This window comes from Pseudophryne corroboree, chromosome 4 (assembly GCF_028390025.1).
Source record: "Pseudophryne corroboree isolate aPseCor3 chromosome 4, aPseCor3.hap2, whole genome shotgun sequence".
In the NCBI taxonomy this organism is placed as follows: Eukaryota; Metazoa; Chordata; class Amphibia; order Anura; family Myobatrachidae; genus Pseudophryne; species Pseudophryne corroboree.
This window is the reverse complement of record NC_086447.1, coordinates 613,280,671-613,300,092: the sequence shown is the minus strand read 5'-3', so window position 1 is coordinate 613,300,092 and position 19,422 is coordinate 613,280,671. Positions and strand designations below refer to the sequence as shown.

The window sequence follows — 19,422 nt, the reverse complement described above, 5'->3', positions numbered from 1 at the left end:
CTGTGGGGGCATCTGTATACCTGGCACTGTGGGGGACATCTGTATACCTGGCACTGTGGGGGACATCTGTATACCTGGCACTGTGGGGGACATCTGTATACCTGGCACTGTGGGGACATCTGTATACCTGGCACTGTGGGGGACATCTGTATACCTGGCACTGTGGGGACATCTGTATACCTGGCACTGTGAGGGGCATTTGTATACCTGGCACTGTGAGGGGCATCTGTATACCTGGCACTGTGGGGACATCTGTATACCTGGCACTGTGGGGACATCTGTATACCTGGCACTGTGGGGACATCTGTATACCTGGCACTGTGAGGGGCATTTGTATACCTGGCACTGTGGGGGCATCTGTATACCTGGCACTGTGGGGACATCTGTATACCTGGCACTGTGGGGACATCTGTATACCTGGCACTGTGAGGGGCATTTGTATACCTGGCACTGTGGGGGCATCTGTATACCTGGCACTGTGAGGGGCATTTGTATACCTGGCACTGTGGGGGCAATTGTGGATCTGGCACTGCACTATTGGGGGCATATGTGTATCACGTCCCATTTTAACTGGCCACACCCATTTTTTTGGCGCGCGGGAGCAGACTTGTATGGCCCCCGAAGGATTTTATAAATATCCAAATGGCCCTCTGTAGAAAAAAGGTTCCCCACCCCTGCTTTAAGACATGAAGGTCAGTTGATACGGAAAATTTTAAGAACTTTAAATGTATCCTCAAGTGCAGTTGCAAAAACCATCAAACGCTATGATGAATCTGGCTCTCAGGACAGGAAGACAAAGAGTAACCTCTGCTGCAGAAGATAAGTTCATTAGTTACCAACCTCAGGAACTGCTACTTAACAGCACTTCAGATTAGAGCCCACATAAATTCTACACAGAGTTCAAGTAGCAGACAAATCTCAACATCAACTGTTCAGAGGAGACTGCGTGAATCAGGCCTTCATGGTCGAATTGCTGTGAAGAAGCCACTACTGAGTATGAACAACAAGAAGATGAGCATTCTTTGGAATAAGAAACACAAGGAATGTCATTAGCCTAGTGGAAAATCTGTATTTTGGTCTGATGAGTCTAAATTTGAGATTTTGGGTTCCAACCGCCATGTCTTTGTGAGACGCAGAGAAGGTCAGCGGATTGTTTCTGCATGTGTGGTTCTCACTGTGAAGCATGGAGAAGGAGGTGTGATGGTGTGGGGGTGCTTTGCTGGTGACACTGTTGGTGATTTATTCAAAATTCAAGGCACACTAAACCAGCATGGCTACCACAGCATTCTGCATCGCCATGCCATCCCATCTGGTTTGTGCAAACTGGGAACATAATTTGTTTTTCAACAAGACAATGACCCCAAACACACCTCCAGGCTATGTAAGGGCTACTTGACCAAGAAGGAAAGTGATGGAGTGCTGCGTCAGATGACCTGGCCTCCACAATCACCCAGCCTAAACCCAATTGAGATGGTTTGGGATGAGTTGGATCGCAGAGTGATGGAAAAGCAGCCAACAAGTGCTCAGCACCTCTGGGAACTCTTTCAAGACTGTTGGAAAACCATTCCAGGAGACTACCTCATGAAGCTGATTGAGAGAATGCCAAGAGTGTGCAAAGCTGTCATCAAAGCAAAAGGGGGCTACTTTGAGGAATCTAAAATATAAAACATATTTCTCTTACGTCCTAGTGGATACTGGGGTCTTGTATTTTAGTACCATGGGGTATAGATCGGGTCCACTGGAGCCTGACACTTTAAAAGCTTTTTAATGTGTGCATGTCTGTGCTTGCTCCTCCCCTCTATGCCCCTCTTACCAGACTCAGTTTATAAAAATGTGCCCAAGGAGCTGGGAGCACTTCTCTGGAGCTCCAGAGATTTTTTTTTTACTTTTATTATTTTCAGGTAGATCTGGTTGGCAACCAGGCTACCTGCTTCATGGGACTTAGAGGGGGGACCAAACCAACCTCCTGAGGGTTAATTGTTCGTAATTCCAGGAGACAGGACACTGAGCTCCTGAGGTACTGATCACAGATCGTTAGTATGTGTGCCCACTCCAGCAGCTAGCCGCCACCCTCTAACAGATGCCGAAGATAGTCAGCGGTAAGCGGGTCCCCGATGCAGTATTGACAGCAGGTCGCGCAATGGTCACGGGCCCAGAGCTGCGCTGCCCGCCACAGACAAACTGGTAGCGGGCTGTTGCCCCTCAGTGATCACTGTCACAAAAGGCTTTGTGTATACATTTCTAATGTTTTTCTGACATAGCCAGTATAAACTCTCTATCAGGGATCGCGCGCCATTACAGGGGGCGGGGCTTCTCAGAGCGGGACCTGATGCGGGAAGGCGCCATTTCCTGCTGCTGCGGATCACGGCTGCATACACGCTACTCCTCCAGAGACCCACGCTGCTACAGGAATCTGTACTGGTACCAGGGGGTCATAGACAGGGGGAGGCACTCCAGCGGTAGCGCCGCTGCACTGTTATCAGGTCATACACATAGTTTTTCTGTGTGCTGGTGTCCGCTATTCAGTGTCACTTCACTGGCTCTTTAGGATCTGTGTGGAGGTGTTTGGTCAGTGGGCTGCGCTGTCTTACATTTGTGAAGGATGTATGTGGACAAGGTTATGTGTACTGCCTGTAACTCAACCCCGTCTTCAGCGGGATCACTCGTGTGAAAAATGTTCCCTATCTCCACAAGGACACAATTCACAGGCACCTGACTGGCTGGATAGCTTTAAAAGCATGATTCAGAATGTTAATTCAGAATTAGCTGCAGCTAAAACAGAGAGACAGGTTTTGAATCATTCTATTGATTGTTTGGCCAAGGCAGCAGATACCAAGAAGGCTTCTCAGCCCCATCTAGTGGTTTCACATAAACTCTCACTGCCACGGGTGCTCCAGTCTGATTCTGATCAGCCTGATGTAGATAATGATCATGATATGGATGAGGACAGCTCTCTGTCCCTCTTTGCTGTGTGAAAGGCTCTTCACATACCGGATCAGGAGTCAGAGCCGGATCAGGAGTTGTATTTTAATGTTAAACCAAAGACCTCCGCAACTTTTCCTGTGTCTAAAGGGTTAAACTCCCTGGCCAGGGAAGCATGGTTAAACCCTGAGAAAAAATGTAAAATTCCTCAGAGGTTTTTAACTACTTTTCCCCTCCCTGATGAGGACAGGAAGGTAAGGGAAACCCCCCCCCCATCAGTCGATATGTCTGTGTCCAGACTGTCTAAGCAATTGGTACTGCCGGTGCCAGGGGCTATATCCCTAAAAGAGCCAGCTGACCGTAAGGTTGAGACCACGCTCAAGGCAATCTATACGGCGGCAGGAGCTGCACAACACCCCACTATTGTTTGTGGGTGGATTTCCAGGGCGATAGTCAAGTGGTCTGATAACGTTATTGACGGTTTAGAGCAGAGGTTCTCAAACTCTGTCCTCGTGGGCCCACACAGTGCATGTTTTGCAGGTAACCCAGCAGGTGCACAGGTGTATTAATTACTCACTGACACATTTTAAAAGGTCCACAGGTGGAGCTAATTATTTCACTTGCGATTCTGTGAGGAGACCTGCAAAACATGCACTGTGTGGGCCCACGAGGACCAAGTTTGAGAACCTCTGGTTTAGAGACTCTACCCCGGGATGAGGTTTTTACTCTGCTGCAACATATACAGGATGCTGCAAATTTTATGAGTGAGGCTATTAAGGAGTTGTGTAAGATTAATGGCCACACTACTGCTGTGGCTGTTTCGGCACGCAGAGCTCTGTGGTTACATCAGTGGTCAGCTGACGCTGATTCCAAAAATGTTGTAGAAAATCTTACCTTTACAGGTGATGCCTTGTTTGGAGACAAATTAAATAAATGGATCTCCCAAGCAACGGTGGGTAAGTCTACCTATCTGCCGTACACAGGACCCTCCTTGCAGTCCTTTTGTGTGGCAAGGTTCAGAGGCAGGGGCCGAAGAGTCTCCACCACTTCCAGAGGATCTCGTGGTAAGTGCCGCAAACCTGCAATTGCTGTCTCCCTGGACCAGACCACCGGATCCCGTGCTGACGGTTGGCCCCAGCAGCAAGGCAACTTTCAGGTAGGTGCTCGCCTTCAACACTTCGCCCATGAGTCCTGCCGGAATACTTGGGTGAGGGATCTCATTTCCCAAGGATACCGGCTGGAATTTCAGACGCTCCCTCCTCACAGATTTTTCAAGTCGGGCTTACCAGTTTTACCCGCAGCAAGAGTTACCTTGCAAGAGGCTATTCAAAAACTTTTGCAGACATGGGTAGTGGTCCCAGTACCTCCTCCTTTACACAACAAGGGTTTTTACTACAGTCTTTTTGTTGTTGTTCCCAAACCAGATGGCTCGGTGTCCCCCATCTTGAACCTGAAGTCTCTGAAACCGTATCTCAGGTGTTCAAATTCAAGATGGAATCCCTGCAGGCAGTGGTGGAGTTCCTGATGTCTCTGGACATCAAGGATGCTTACCTACACATTCCCATGTGACCCCCTCATCAGGCTTACCTCAGGTTCACCATATTGGACGCCCATTTCCAGTTTCAGACCTTACCATTCGGATTATCCACAGCTCCGAGGGTCTTCACCAAGGTCATGGCGAAAATTATGCTGCAACTGCACATGATGGGAGTAAACATAGTCCCCTACTTGGACGATCTTCTGATAAAAGCTGTGTCCAGGGAACGTCTGCTACACAGCATCGATCTGACGACTCGTCTGCTTACGGATCATGGGTGGATCCTAAATTTTCAGAACTCTCACCTGGAACCGACCCAACGTCTTCAGTTCCTGGGTATGATACTGGATACAGTGTCTCAAAAGGTGTTTCTCCCGATGGGCAAGGCCTTGACTATCCAGACTCTGTTTCGCTTGGTGCTCAGTCCTCGCAGGGTATCTGATTACTGGGCAAGATGGTGGCTGCTTATGAGGCAATCCAATATGGCAGATTTAATGCCCGAACATTTCAGCTGAATTTGCTGGACAAATGGTCGGGGTCTCGCCTTCACATGCATCCGGAAGTGACCTTATCTCCGAGTGCCCGGATTTCTCTATTATGGTGGCTACAAGTTCCTCACCTGTTAGAAGGCAGGAGTTTCAATATCCACTCGTGGATTCTACTGACAATGGATGCCAGCCTCCGGGGTAGGGGGCCTGTGACCCAGGGGGCCCAGTTCCAGGGGATATGGTCCAGACAGGAATCTGCTCTGCCAATAAACATCCTGGAACTTAGGGCAATTTACAATGCTCTTCTACAGGCTTCTCATCTCCTAAAGGATCAGGCGATCCAGGTTCAGTCGGATAACGCCACGGCGGTGGCGTACATAAACCGTCAAGGGGGAACAAAAAGCAGGGCGGCTATGCAAGAGGTGTGAAAGATCCTCCTCTGGGCAGAGGCTAATGCAAGGGCCATCTAAGCCATATTCATTACAGGAGTGGACAACTGGGAAGCAGACTTCCTCAGCAGGCACGGCTTCCATCCGGGGGGAATGGGGCCTACATCCCCAGGTGTTTCAACAGTTAATTCACTGGTTGGGCTGTCCGCAGAAAGATCTGATGGCTTCTCGACTCAACAAGAAGCTATGCCGTTACTGTTCCAGAACGAGGGATCCGCTGGCTGTTGCAGTGGATGCGCTGATGACTCCGTGGATGTACCAGTTTGTTTACGTTTTCCCTCCTCTACCGCTAATCCCAAGGGTTCTCAAAAGACTAAGAAGGGAAAGCGTTCAAGTAATTCTGATTGCCCCGGATTGGCCTCGACGGGCATGGTACTCGGACCTCCTGACCATGGCTCTGGAGAATCCCTGGCCTCTGCCGCTCCAAAACGATCTTCAGCAAGGTCCGATCGTCTATCCAGACTTACAGCGGCTGCGTTTGACGGCTTGGAAGTTGAGAGGGAAATTCTTGCTAGAAAAGGTCTTCCCACCTGAGTCATTTCCACCATGGTCCAGGTCAGGAAGATGGTGACGTCAAAACATTATCATCGTATCTGGAAAAAGTGTTTTTCTTTTTCATCCACTAGGGGTCACTGGACGGCTTCCACCGGAAGAAGGCACTGAATAAATTAATTTTGAGATTACTCCTCCCCTCCATATCCTCGAGCACCTCAGTGTTTTTTCTGTGCTCGACACAGTTAGAAGGCATAGTGGAGTTCGTCCACAAGTCTTGGAATTTTTTTCTAAGTTTATTTTTTTTTTTTTTCTTAAATGATTGCCACATCCTTTCCCCCCTTCTGAGAGGCGTGGGTCAGGGATAGTGGAAGCTGCTGAGAGCAGCTGTGAGTGTCGGACCTCTCTGTAAAGAGCTCCCTCACACCACGTGCTGGCTGCCTGCAAGAAGCTGGACGGAGCTTGAATGAAAAGCCCCGTCATAGACCTTGTTACTGTCCAGGTATGTTGAGAGGGGCGGTCAGCTTACGCTGCCGCCCCACTGTTGAGTGATTGTATTGGGGACTGAGCGCATTATCACGCTAGGGTTAGATGGAGGACCAGCGCCGCATCCTAGATACATTGCCGCTGCCCGGAGCACGTGTGCATAGGCCGCTTCACGGCTCTATGCAGTGCGCTCTCTGCTCCCGCGGACCGCCGCTCCCAGCACATCAGCAGCTGATGGTTCCCCGCTGCCTGGCTACACAGGTATAGGCCGCTCTACGGCTCCATGCTGTGTGTTATCCTGCGGTCCGGAGCGCGTGTGCATAGGCCGCCCCACAGCTCTATGCAGTACGCTCTGCTCCCGCTGACCGCCGCTCCCAGCGCCGCAGCAGCCGATGAGTTCCCCGCTGCCTGGCTACACAGGTATAGGCCGCTCTACGGCTCCATGCTGTGTGTTATCCTACGGCCCGGAGCGCGTATGCATAGGCCGCCCCACGGCTCTATGCAGTACGCTCTCTGCTCCCGCTCACCGCCGCTCCCAGCGCCGCAGCAGCCGATGGTTCCCCGCTGCCTGTCTACACAGGAATAGGCCGCTCCACGGCTCTATGCTGTGTGTGTTCTGGACCTGGAGCGCGTGTGCATAGGCCGCTCCACGGCTCTATGCAGTACGCTCTCTGCTCCCGCTGACCGCCGCTCCCAGCGCCGCTGCAGCCGATGAGTTCCCCGCTGCAGCCGATGAGTTCCCCGCTGCCTTGGCTACGCAGGTATAGGCCGCTCACACGGCTCTATGCGGTGTGTCCCACGGTGCCTCCGACCCGCTGCTGTACACGGGGTCGTGGGGGTGGGGGGGAGACACATTAGCAGTATTAAGCTTTAAAGGAAAATTTGGTATTAACATACTTAATGTTTCTCCTGTCTGTTCCAGGATTCCTATATTACATCTCTACTTAAGAGGGGTATTAGGGGAATTTGGGGATCAGTTTTCTTTTTGCTGGCGTGCACTGCACTTGCCTGATAATATACAAAGAACCTTAGTGTTATTACTGAGTCGTGCAAACTGTCTGTGTGTAGTTTGTATTGTCTGTCTTCATAATGAGTAAGACACCAGCAAAATCTAAGAAACAATTTTCTTGTCATGTCTGTAAAAGTGTGTTGCCTGATGGATCCACCACATGTACAGTATGTGTTATTAATACAGCTACAAATACGATTTCCACTCCAGAATTAAAGCCAGGTTCGTCTCCGGACCCTCCATGGGCTATGCTTGCAAATGTATTAGTTGGTTTGCAATCAGAGTTGGCCGCCTCTCGTGAAGAGAGGGAGGCGGCAAGATCTGAGTTTAAAATGAGACCGTTTCAGTTACCAGAGGAGTCTCAATCTGGTCAAAGGTCCACCTTTGGTGGAAAGGATAAGGTTCCTTTTCCTAATAATTTGCCAGTTTCTGCGATGCTAGACCTCACTGAACATGAGTATGAGGAGGGCGAAATAGACCAACAGTCAGATAGTGACGATTTTGACAGCCCAGGCATTGATAATCTCATCAGAGCAGTGCGTCAGTCGCTGGAGTTTACGGAAACTGAGGAGCCCCTGACGAACGATGAGGTAGTCTTTACTAAACGACAGAGATCTCCGATGTGTTTTCCTGTTTCGGAATCTCTTAATAAAATGTTACTGGAAACACGGAAGAATCCGGATAAATGGTTTTCTATACCTCGTAGATTTAAATCGAGTTACCCGTTTCCAGAGTCCATGACAGCTACATGGGAGAATGGGTGGATTCGTCCGTATCTAAACTTACAAGGAAGTTAACCATACCAGTACCAACTGCTACTACGCTTAAAGACCCTGCAGATCGTAAAATAGAATCTATGCTAAAGTCCATGTATACAGCAGCAGGAGTGTTGCTGAGACCTGGGTTGGTTGGCATTTGGGTTACTAAAGCATTAATGGTATGGATAAAAGAGCTCAAGTCGGCTCTACAGGATGACCATCTTATACTTCTCGCGGATCAAATCTGGGAAGCTGCTGAATATCTATGTACAGCTTCTACTGACGTCTGTCAGCTTACTTCTCGCCTTTCTTCATCGCTAGTCACAGCACGACGAGCACTTTGGCTACGTTCTTGGCAAGCGGAGGCGGAGGTTAAAAAAGGTATAGAGGCATTGCCTTACGATGGCGAGAAGCTTTTCGGTCCCGAATTGGACAGATGGATTTCTGAGGCTACAGGAGGAAAGTCTGTGTTTCTTCCATCGCCTACAACTGTACCTAAACGGAAATATTCTGGTCCGGCGTTCAAATCCTTTAGAACTCAGCCCTTTCGTGGGCGGGGCACAGGAGCGGTCACGCTTGGTAGAAGAGGTCGGGGACGTGGTGCCCGACAATCCAATGCACGTCGTCAAGACGCTAAGACCACTAACAAGCCAGTGGCATGACGGGCTCCCAGCCCATCTCGGATCTCCAATTGTGGGAGCACGCCTTCAGAGCTTTCAGGGGGCGTGGCTTCAGACGTCCACAGATGGGTGGATCCGCATTTTAGTGTTAGAGGGTTACAAAATAGAGTTCGATTGTCTTCCGTCAGGGAGATTTTTCACGACAGGACTGCCTGTGTCGGACGACAAGAAAGCAGTTCTGCAGGTGGCCATTCAGTCTCTGCTGAATGCTGCAGTCGTGATTCCGGTCCCTGTGCAGGAACAGGGGCAGGGTTATTATTCCAGTCTGTTTGTGGTACCAAAACCAGATGGCTCAGTCAGGCCAATATTGAACCTAAAGGGTCTCAATCAATACGTCACTTACTACAGATTCAAGATGGAATCTCTCAGGTCAGTAATTGCAGGTTTAGAGCCACAGGAATTCATGATTGCGCTGGATCTCAAAGATGCGTACTTACACATTCCGATTTGGCCACCTCATCAGAGTTTCTTAAGGTTTGCAATAAGGCGAGACCACTACCAGTTTCAGGCTCTGCCGTTTGGCCTCTCATCAGCGCCTCGGGTATTCACCAAGGTGATGTCCGTGATGATAGCTCATCTCAGGTCCCTAGGAGTAATAATTGTTCCGTATTTGGACGATCTACTCATCAAGGCTCCGTCTCAACAGATGCTTCTCCAGCATGCGTTGCTAACGTACAATGTACTAGTTCAGCACGGTTGGATAGTCAGTTTCAAGAAATCACAGCTAATTCCGTCTCAACGACTTCAATTCCTAGGGATGATTTTCGATACAGTAAATCAAAAAAATTTACCTACCACAACAAAAAGTACAGGTCATTCGTCATCTGGTACAATTAGTGCTCAAGCCACGCACAGTCTCAGTACATTTGTGCATTCGCCTTTTAGGCACAATGGTGGCGGCTTTCGAAGCACTTCAGTTCGGAAGATTTCACTCACGTCCGTTTCAACTGGAGGTGCTAGCACAGTGGTCGGGCTCACATCTGCAGATTCACCACAGGGTGAGATTGTCGCCACAGGTCAGGGTGTCTCTTCTCTGGTGGCTAAAGATACACAATCTATCTGCAGGGAGACGGTTCGGCGTCGGGAATTGGATAATTCTTTCAACAGACGCGAGTCTCAGAGGTTGGGGAGCTGTAGTTCAGAGTTATCGGCTCCAGGGCCTCTGGGCAGATCACGAGAGATTGCTATCTATAAATGTCCTGGAACTCCGGGCGATTTACAATGCGCTAAGACAAGCAGTGCACATGTTTCGTTTTCAGACTGTTCAGGTGCAGTCAGACAATGCGACGGCGGTCGCATACATAAACAAACAGGGAGGAACGAGAAGCCGCATGGCAATGCGGGAAGTAGCTTGGATCCTCAGATGGGCCGAATATCACCAGGTGATATTGTCGGCAGTGTTCATTCCGGGAGTGGACAACTGGGAGGCAGATTTTCTCAGTCGTCGGGATTTTCATCCAGGAGAGTGGGCATTAAATCCAGAAGTGTTTCAGATGTTGATCCAGAGGTGGGGTTACCCTCAGGTGGATCTGATGGCATCCCGCCACAATCATCAGGTGTCACGATATGTGTCCAGAACGAGAGATCCAAAGGCAGTGGCGGTGGATGCTCTCACAGCCGCGTGGCCGTACAGCCTCGTGTATCTGTTTCCACCGTTTCCGCTGCTCCCGCTGTTGCTAAAACGGATCAAGAGAGGGTCCGTCACAGTCATACTAATAGCGCCTCATTGGCCTCGGAGAACTTGGTTCTCGGATCTCCTCGGACTACTCGCAGACGATCCTTGGCCACTCCCACTACGTCCGGACCTGTTACAACAGGGTCCGTTCCTTTACCCCGATTTAGCGCGGCTGCGTTTGACGGGGTGGCTGTTGAAAAAGCCATCTTGAGAAGAGAGGGCATTCCTGAGTCTGTTATTCCAACCATGATACGAGCTAGGAAGCCGGTTACGGCAGCTCATTATTACAGAATCTGGCGTACTTATATAGGTTGGTGTGAAGCTCGGAGGTTTCCGACATCATCTTTTAAATTATCCCGTTTTTTGTTATTTTTACAGATGGGGTTAGATGGAGGACTACGTCTATCCACACTAAAGGTGCAGGTATCGGCATTGTCAATTTACTTTCAAAGGAAATTGGCTTTGTTGCCGTCGGTACATACGTTTCTGCAGGGTGTACTGAGGGTACAGCCTCCATTCATTCCACCTACAGCGCCATGGGACTTGAATCTGGTTTTAGATTTCTTACAGTCCTTTTACTTTGAACCCTTACAACAAGTGGATATTAAATTTCTCACTTGGAAAACGATTTTTCTTTTAGCCTTAGCTTCGGCAAGGCGTGTTTCAGATTTGGGTGCCTTGTCGTGCAAGTCACCGTATTTAGTTTTTCATGATGACAGAGCGGAACTTCGGACGAATCCCGCTTTCCTACCAAAGGTAGTGTCGTCTTTTCACATCAATCAACCAATAGTAGTTCCGGTATTAACAGAAAATTCCGGAACGTTGGATGTGGTTCGCGCATTACGCGTTTATGTATCCCGAACGTCTACAGTTCGTAAGACGGATACGTTGTTTGTTCTCTATGATGCGGCCAAGAGGGGTTGGCCAGCCTCTAAGCAGACCTTATCCAGATGGATTAGACTGACCATACGTCAGGCTTACCTTCATGCTAGGTTACAGCCACCTACATCAGTAACAGCTCATTCCACACGTTCTGTGGGAACGTCATGGGCAGCGAGTCGTGGGGCTTCTACGACACAGCTTTGCCGTGCGGCTACTTGGTCTTCAGTGCACACGTTTGTGCGCTTTTACAAGTTTGATACGTTTGCGGCACCAGCATCTAGCTTTGGCCGCCTGGTGTTACAGGTGCCAAACAGCTCTCCCGCCCACGGGGGAAACTTTGGTACATCCCAAGAGTACTCCAGTGACCCCTAGTGGATGAAAAAGAAAATAGGATTTTGGTACTTACCAGGTAAATCCTTTTCTTTGAATCCATAGGGGGCACTGGACGCCCACCCAGAGCAGTTTACCTGTTTTAGAGTAAGTTCAGTGGTTCTTATGGTAACACACTTTCACGACTGGTTTAAATTTAACAAATGTTAATCAGTTATGGTGTCAACTGTTTTAGTTGTCAGTTACGTTTTGTGTCAACTTTATTGTTGTCCGTGAGGTTATATGTAATTCTCCTTTTGTCAATCTCTCTATCGATCCTGTTCGGCTCAGTAAAAAACACTGAGGTGCTCGAGGATATGGAGGGGAGGAGTAGTCTCAAAATTAATTTATTCAGTGCCTTCTTCCGGTGGAAGCCGTCCATATCCCAAGAGTACTCCAGTGCCCCCTATGGATTCAAAGAAAAGGATTTACCTGGTAAGTACCAAAATCCTATTTTCCTGGTGTGAAGGTAGAAAGGTTTCTCCCATGGAATTTAGAATTGGTGTTTTCTACTTTTCCTGCAAGCGGGAGTGGATATGGGCTTACGGTTAGGCTCCATCAAAGTCCAGATTTTTGCGCTCTCTATTTTCTTCCAGAAACAACTTGCCATGTTGCCAGAAGTACAGACTTTTCTGAAAGGAGTTCTTCATCTGCAACCGCCCTTTGAAGGTCCCACAGAGCCATGGGAGGCACAATGTGGTTCTGTCCTTTCTCCAATCGGACTGGTTTGAACCCTTACATAGGGTGGAGTTAAAATTTCTCACCTGTAAGACAGTGATGATATTAGCGTTGGCGTCTGCCAGACTTGTCTCTGAATTGGGGGCCTTATCCTGTAAGAGCCCTTATTTGATATTTCATGCAGACAGGGCGGAACTTAGGACCCGTCCTCAATTTTTGCCGAAAGTGGTGTCAGATTTTCATGTGAATCAACCTATTGTGGTCCCAGTGTTGTTTGACACTTCCGTTGGTCCTGAGTCCTTTGATGTTGTCAGGGCTCTGAAGATTTATGTTAAAAGGACAGCCCGTCATCGGAAATATGACTCGCTGTTTGTCCTTTACGATGTCTCCAAGATTTGTCGACCGGCTTCTAAGCAATCTATTGCTCACTGGCTCAGGTTTACCATTCAGCAGGCCTATACTTCGGCGGCCCTTGCCGACGTCTATTCAGGCCCACTCGACGACATCGGTGGGGTCTTCCTGGATGGCTCCCTGGGGTGTATGGGCCCTTCAATTGTGCCGAGCTGCAACTTTGGTTCAAACACGTTTGTTGAATTCTATAGGTTCGATAACTTTGCCAAGGATGACCCGTTGGGGAGCTTTGGGACTTCCCCATGTTACTAAAGTACAAGACCCCAGTATCCACTAGGACGTAAGAGAAAATAGGAATTTAATACCTACCGGTAATTACATTTCTCCTTGTCCGTAGTGGATACTGGGCGCTTGCCTCAGTGCTTCATTCCTGCTTACCTGTGTATGTGTTTGGTTGGACCGGCTTTGTGGTCCCTTATGTTGTTGGGATAGCTGTGCTATCCTGGTTAGGTTGGTGTTGCTATCCTCTGTTCTGGTTAGCGCCCTCCTTTCGTTTTTGGTTGTGTGTTGACTTGTTGCCTCACCGCTGTTGTATTGTTCTTCTCTCATATTATGTCCTTCTCCTCGGGCACAGTTTTCCTAGACTGAGTCTGGTAGGAGGGGCATAGAGGGGAGGAGCTAGCACACACATGCACACACTAAAAGGTTTTAAAGTGCCAGGCTCCAGTGGACCCGATCTATACCCTATGGTACTAAAGTACAAGACCCCAGTATCCACTACGGACTAGGAGAAAAGGAATTACCGGTAGGTATTTAGGAGGACATTTACTAAGCAGTGATAAGAGCGGAGAAGTGAGCCATTGGAGAAGTTGCCCCATCAACCAATCAGCAGCTCTGTATAATTTTATAGTATGCAAATTATAGATGTTACTTCAATACTGATTGGTTGCCATGGGCACTTCTCCACTAGCTCACTTCTCCGCTCTTATCACTGCTTAGTAAATGTCCCCCTAAATTCCTATTTTTTATTTGTTTAACACTTTTTTTGTTTACAAAATAATTTCATATGTGTTCTTTCATAGTTTTGATGTCTTCAGTATTAATCTACAATGTAGAAAATAATTAAAATAATTAAAAAAAAAACATTGAATCGAGAAGGTGTGTCCAAACTTTTGACTGCTACTGTATATAGTTATTGCATGCTTAGACTATACCTTTTCTCTCTATTTACTGATGTTCTTGTGCTAAGGCATGTATGAGACGGAGAGAAGGGTACAGTGTTGTGTAGGACTATTTTCTCCCAACGCTGTATAAAAATATACATGTTAATAACTAACTTATACTCTGGAAGTAGACTTTTCACAACGAGCAGGTATGCTTATTATTATACTTATACTGATGTTCAAAAGCAATTGTGCCAGTACATATGGAGCACAGTAATAAAGGAAGATAATTAAATTGCTGCTTTAAATAATTATGTTGTAATTAAAATGTCACTTATTGATTTATTGTTTCTCTTTTTTACAGGTTGGCACCAATGCGCCTATACACCCTCTCAAAGCGTTATTTTGTGTTGGTTTTTGTTGGGTTTTTTATATGCTTTGGGTTAACCCTTTTTATTGGGATTGCTGGTAAGTGTAACTATTTTGTTTTTTAATTATATTGCCATCTTCAGTCTATATGTAAAAATTTGTCTAATGGGGATTGCTTTATCCGTCACTTTATATGCTGCAAATCATAATATTCGGACATGAGTAAAGGACCAGATCACCCACCAGTAATGTACCTGTCTGCTGTGGTCTTTATAGCAGAAGGGTTGCAGTCACTTCCTTTCAGACCATGGGGTTTATTTACAAAGAGTTGGTTTGTAAAACAGACACTTCTGAGCGTGTTTGTGCCCGATATTTAAATGGTGCAGTTTCCATTGAGTCCTACTATTATTGCAGTCTTACGATCTTCAATATTATGAATTTTTTTGAGTCCACATAATGTTTTTTTAATGAAATAATTGTAATTACCAGAAATATTCTGGCATGTCCAATGTCCATTCTGTGATTATATAGTTAATACCCCTTCTCTGGTTTTGTGTATGTAATGCATTCCTCAAGTCTGTGTCTTGCTGTCTTTTCCCTTCCCAATAATCTGAAATGGAAGAGGTGCAGAACTGTCACCAGGCTGGAAAAGGCATTATCTTGGTGACAAGATAGATTTGTTTGTTTCATGTCTGTAATTTTATTTTTTAAACAATCAAAACTATAAAATTCATATTGATGGCTGTGCCACCAGCATAGGGCTTGAGTCAGAGTTGTATGCAAACCTGATGAGACATCTGCGTGCAAAATCGCACCCGGTGCACCAAAGCCACAGCATGATTGACGTGCTGTGGCGTTTGGGGGTGGGACGAGTCCGAGGTCTTCCGATGCATATTTCCTGGCCCCGGCTGAGGTGTTGCAGCGGTCGTTTTGAGTAAGCTTAGGCTTACGCTCAGTACCCACCTTTGCGATCATTCGACTGATTGGTACAACAGTTCTGATCTACCTAATAGTGTGCACTCAATTTGACCCCTGTGACCCCTCCAGTACACATAAGATACGAATAGCTCAGTATGCATGTGCTTTTCTCTATCGTCCTAGTGGATGCTGGGGTTCCTGAAAGGACCATGGGGAATAGCGGCTCCGCAGGAGACAGGGCACAAAAGTAAAGCTTTCCGATCAGGTGGTGTGCACTGGCTCCTCCCCCTATGACCCTCCTCCAAGCCAGTTAGATTTTTGTGCCCGGCCGAGAAGGGTGCAATCTAGGTGGCTCTCCTAAAGAGCTGCTTAGAAAAGTTTAGCTTAGGTTTTTTATTTTACAGTGAGTCCTGCTGGCAACAGGATCACTGCAACGAGGGACTTAGGGGAGAAGAAGTGAACTCACCTGCGTGCAGGATGGATTGGCTTCTTGGCTACTGGACATCAGCTCCAGAGGGACGATCACAGGTACAGCCTGGATGGTCACCGGAGCCTTGCCGCCGGCCCCCTTGCAGATGCTGAAGTAAGAAGAGGTCCAGAATCGGCGGCAGAAGACTCCTCAGTCTTCTAAAGGTAGCGCACAGCACTGCAGCTGTGCGCCATTTTCCTCTCAGCACACTTCACACGGCAGTCACTGAGGGTGCAGGGCGCTGGGAGGGGGGCGCCCTGGGAGGCAAATGAATACCTATTTTGGCTAAAAATACCTCACATATAGCCTCCGGAGGCTATATGGAGATATTTAACCCCTGCCAAAATCCGTTAAGAGCGGGAGACGAGGCCGCCGAAAAAGGGGCGGGGCCTATCTCCTCAGCACACAGCGCCATTTTCCCTCACAGAAAGGCTGGAGGGAAGGCTCCCAGGCTCTCCCCTGCACTGCACTACAGAAACAGGGTTAAAACAGAGAGGGGGGGCACTAATTTGGCGTTAGAAATATATAAAAAAGATGCTATAAGGGAAAACACTTATATAAGGTTGTCCCTATATAATTATAGCGTTTTTGGTGTGTGCTGGCAAACTCTCCCTCTGTCTCTCCAAAGGGCTAGTGGGTCCTGTCCTCTATCAGAGCATTCCCTGTGTGTGTGCTGTATGTCGGTACGTGTGTGTCGACATGTAGGAGGACGATGTTGGTGAGGAGGCGGAGCAATTGCCTGTAATGGTGATGTCACTCTCTAGGGAGTCGACACCGGAATGGATGGCTTATTTAGGGAATTACGTGATAATGTCAACACGCTGCAAGGTCGGTTGACGACATGAGACGGCCGACAAACAATTAGTACCGGTCCAGACGTCTCAAAAACACAGTCAGGGTTTTTAAAACGCCCGTTTACTTTAGTCGGTCGACACAGACAGGGACACTGAATCCAGTGTCGACGGTGAATAAACAAACGTATTCCTTATTAGGGCCACACGTTAAAGGCAATGAAGGAGGTGTTACATATTTCTGATACTACAAGTACCACAAAAGAGGGTATTATGTGGGATGTGAAAAAACTACCATAGTTTTTCCTGAATCAGATAAATTAAATAAAGTGTGTGATGATGCGTGGGTTCCCCCCGATAGAAAATTATGGGCGGTATACCCTTTCCCGCCAGAAGTTAGGGCGCGTTGGGAAACACCCCTTAGGGTGGATAAGGCGCTCACACGCTTATCAAAACAAGTGGCGGTACCGTCTATAGATAGGGCCGTCCTCAAGGACCAGCTGACAGGAGGCTGGAAAATATCATAAAAAGTATATACACACATACTGGTGTTATACTGCGACCAGCGATCGCCTCAGCCTGGATGTGCAGAGCTGGGGTGGCTTGGTCGGATTCCCTGACTAAAAATATTGATACCCTTGACAGGGACAGTATTTTATTGACTATAGAGCATTTAAAGGATGCATTTCTATATATGCGAGATGCACAGAGGGATATTTGCACTCTGGCATCAAGAGTAAATGCGATGTCCATAACTGCCAGAAGATGTTATGGACACGACAGTGGTCAGGTGATGCAGATTCCAAACGGCACAAAGGTGTATTGCCGTATAAAGGAAGAGGAGTTATTTGGGGTCGGTCCATCGGACCTGGTGGCCACGGCAACTGCTGGAAAATCCACCGTTTTTACCCTAAGTCACATCTCTGCAGAAAAAGACACCGTCTTTTCAGCCTCAGTCCTTTCGTCCCTATAAGATCATATCTGCCCAGGGATAGAGGAAAGGGAAGAAGACTGCAGCAGGCAGCCCATTCCCAGGAACAGAAGCGTTCCACCGCTTCTGACAAGTTCTCAGCATGGCGCTGAGACCATACAGGACCCCTGGATCCTACAAGTAGTATCCCAGGGGTACAGATTGGAATGTCGAGACGTTTCCCCTTCGCAGGCTCCTGAAGTCTGCTTTACCAAGGTCTCCCTCCGACAAGGAGGCAGTATGGGAAAAAATTCACAAGCTGTATTCCCAGCAGGTGATAATTAAATTACCCCTCCTACTATAAGAAAAGGGGTATTATTCCACACTATATTGTGGTACTGAAGCCAGACTTATTCTAAAAATTTTTTTGAACACTTACAAAGGTTCAAATCAAGATGGAGTCACTCAGAGCAGTGATAACGAACCAGGAAGAAGGGGACTATATAGTGTCCCGGGACATCAGGGATGCTTACCTCTATGTCCCAAATTTGCCCTTCTTACTAAGGGTACCTCAGGTTCGTGGTGCAGAACTGTCACTATCAGTTTCAGACGCTGCCGTTTGGATTGTCCGCGGCACCCCGGGTCTTTACCAAGGTAATGGCCGAAATGATGATTCTTCTTCGAAGAAAAGGCGTCTTAATTATCCCTTACTTGGACGATCTCCTGATAAGGGCATAGTCCAGGGAACAGTTGGAGGTCGGAGTAGCACTATCTAGGATACTGCTACAACAGCACGGGTGGATTCTAAATATTCCAAAATCGCAGCTGATCCCGACGAAACGTCTGCTGTGCCTAGGGATGATTCTGGACACAGTCCAGAAAAAGGTGTTTCTCCCGGAAGAGAAAGCCAGGGAGTTATCCGAGCTAGTCAGGAACCTCCTAAAAACAGTGCATCATTGCACAAGGGTCCTGGTAAAAATGGTGGCTTCCTACGAAGCAATTCCATTCGGCAGATTTCACGCAAGAACTTTTCAGTGGGATCTGCTGGACAAATGGTCCGGATCGCATCTTCAGATGCATCAGCGGATAACCCTTTATCCAAGGACAAGGGTGTCTCTCCTGTGGTGGTTATAGAGTGCTCATCTTCTAGAGGGCCGCAGATTCGGCATTCAGGATTGGATGCTGGTGACCACGGAGCCCAGCCCGAGAGGTTGGGGAGCAGTCACACAAGGGAAAAATTTCCAGGGAGTGTGATCAAGTCTGGAGACTTTTCTCCACATAAATATACTGGAGCTAAGGGTAAATTTATAATGCTCTAAGCTTAGCAAGACCTCTGCTTCAAGGTCAGCCGGTATTGATCCAGTGGGAAAAACATCACGGCAGTCGCCCACGTAAACAGACAGGGCGACACAAGAAGCAGGAGGGCAATGGCAAAAACTACAAGGACTTTTCGCTGGGCGGAAAATCATGTGATAGCACTGTCAGCAGTGTTTCATCCCGGGAATGGAAACTGGGAAGCAGACTTCCTCAGCAGGCACGACCTCCACCCGGGAGAGTGGAAACTTCATCGGGAAGTTTTTTCCACATGATTGTAAACCGTTGGGAAATACCAAAGGTGGACATGATGGCGTCCCGTCTGAACAAAAAACGGGACAGGTATTGCGCCAGGTCAAGAGACCCTCAGGCAATAGCTGTGGACGTTCTGGTAACACCGTGGGTGTACCAGTCGGTGTATGTGTTCCCTCCTCTGTTTCTCATACCTAAGGTGCTGAGAATTATAAGACGTAGAGGAGTAAGAACTATACTCATGGCTCCGGATTGGCCAAGAAGGACTTGGTACCCGGAACTTCAAGAGATGCTTACAGAGATCTTATGGCCTCTGCCGCTAAGAAGGGACTTGCTTCAGCAAGTACCATGTCTGTTCCAAGACTTACCGCAGCTGCGTTTGTCGGCATGGCGGTGAAAAGCCGGATCCTAAGGGAAAAAGGCATTCCGGAAGAGGTCATTCCTACCCTGGTCAAAGCCA

At 47.9% G+C, this 19,422-nt stretch overlaps 1 protein-coding gene across 4 annotated transcripts in view; it reads left to right on the top strand.

Annotated features, from left to right (window-relative positions):
- TMEM181 (transmembrane protein 181) overlaps positions 1–19,422 on the top strand; it is a 236,698-nt gene that overhangs the window by 76,514 nt on the left and 140,762 nt on the right. For 3 of the 4 annotated variants that reach the window (XM_063917643.1, XM_063917644.1, XM_063917645.1), the window contains one exon: positions 14,304–14,407. The exons of the other annotated variant lie outside the window; for it this stretch is intronic. In XM_063917643.1, coding sequence (XP_063773713.1) covers positions 14,304–14,407 — 104 coding nt within the window. The remainder of the gene's footprint in view (positions 1–14,303; positions 14,408–19,422) is intronic. 4 annotated transcript variants of the gene reach the window in all.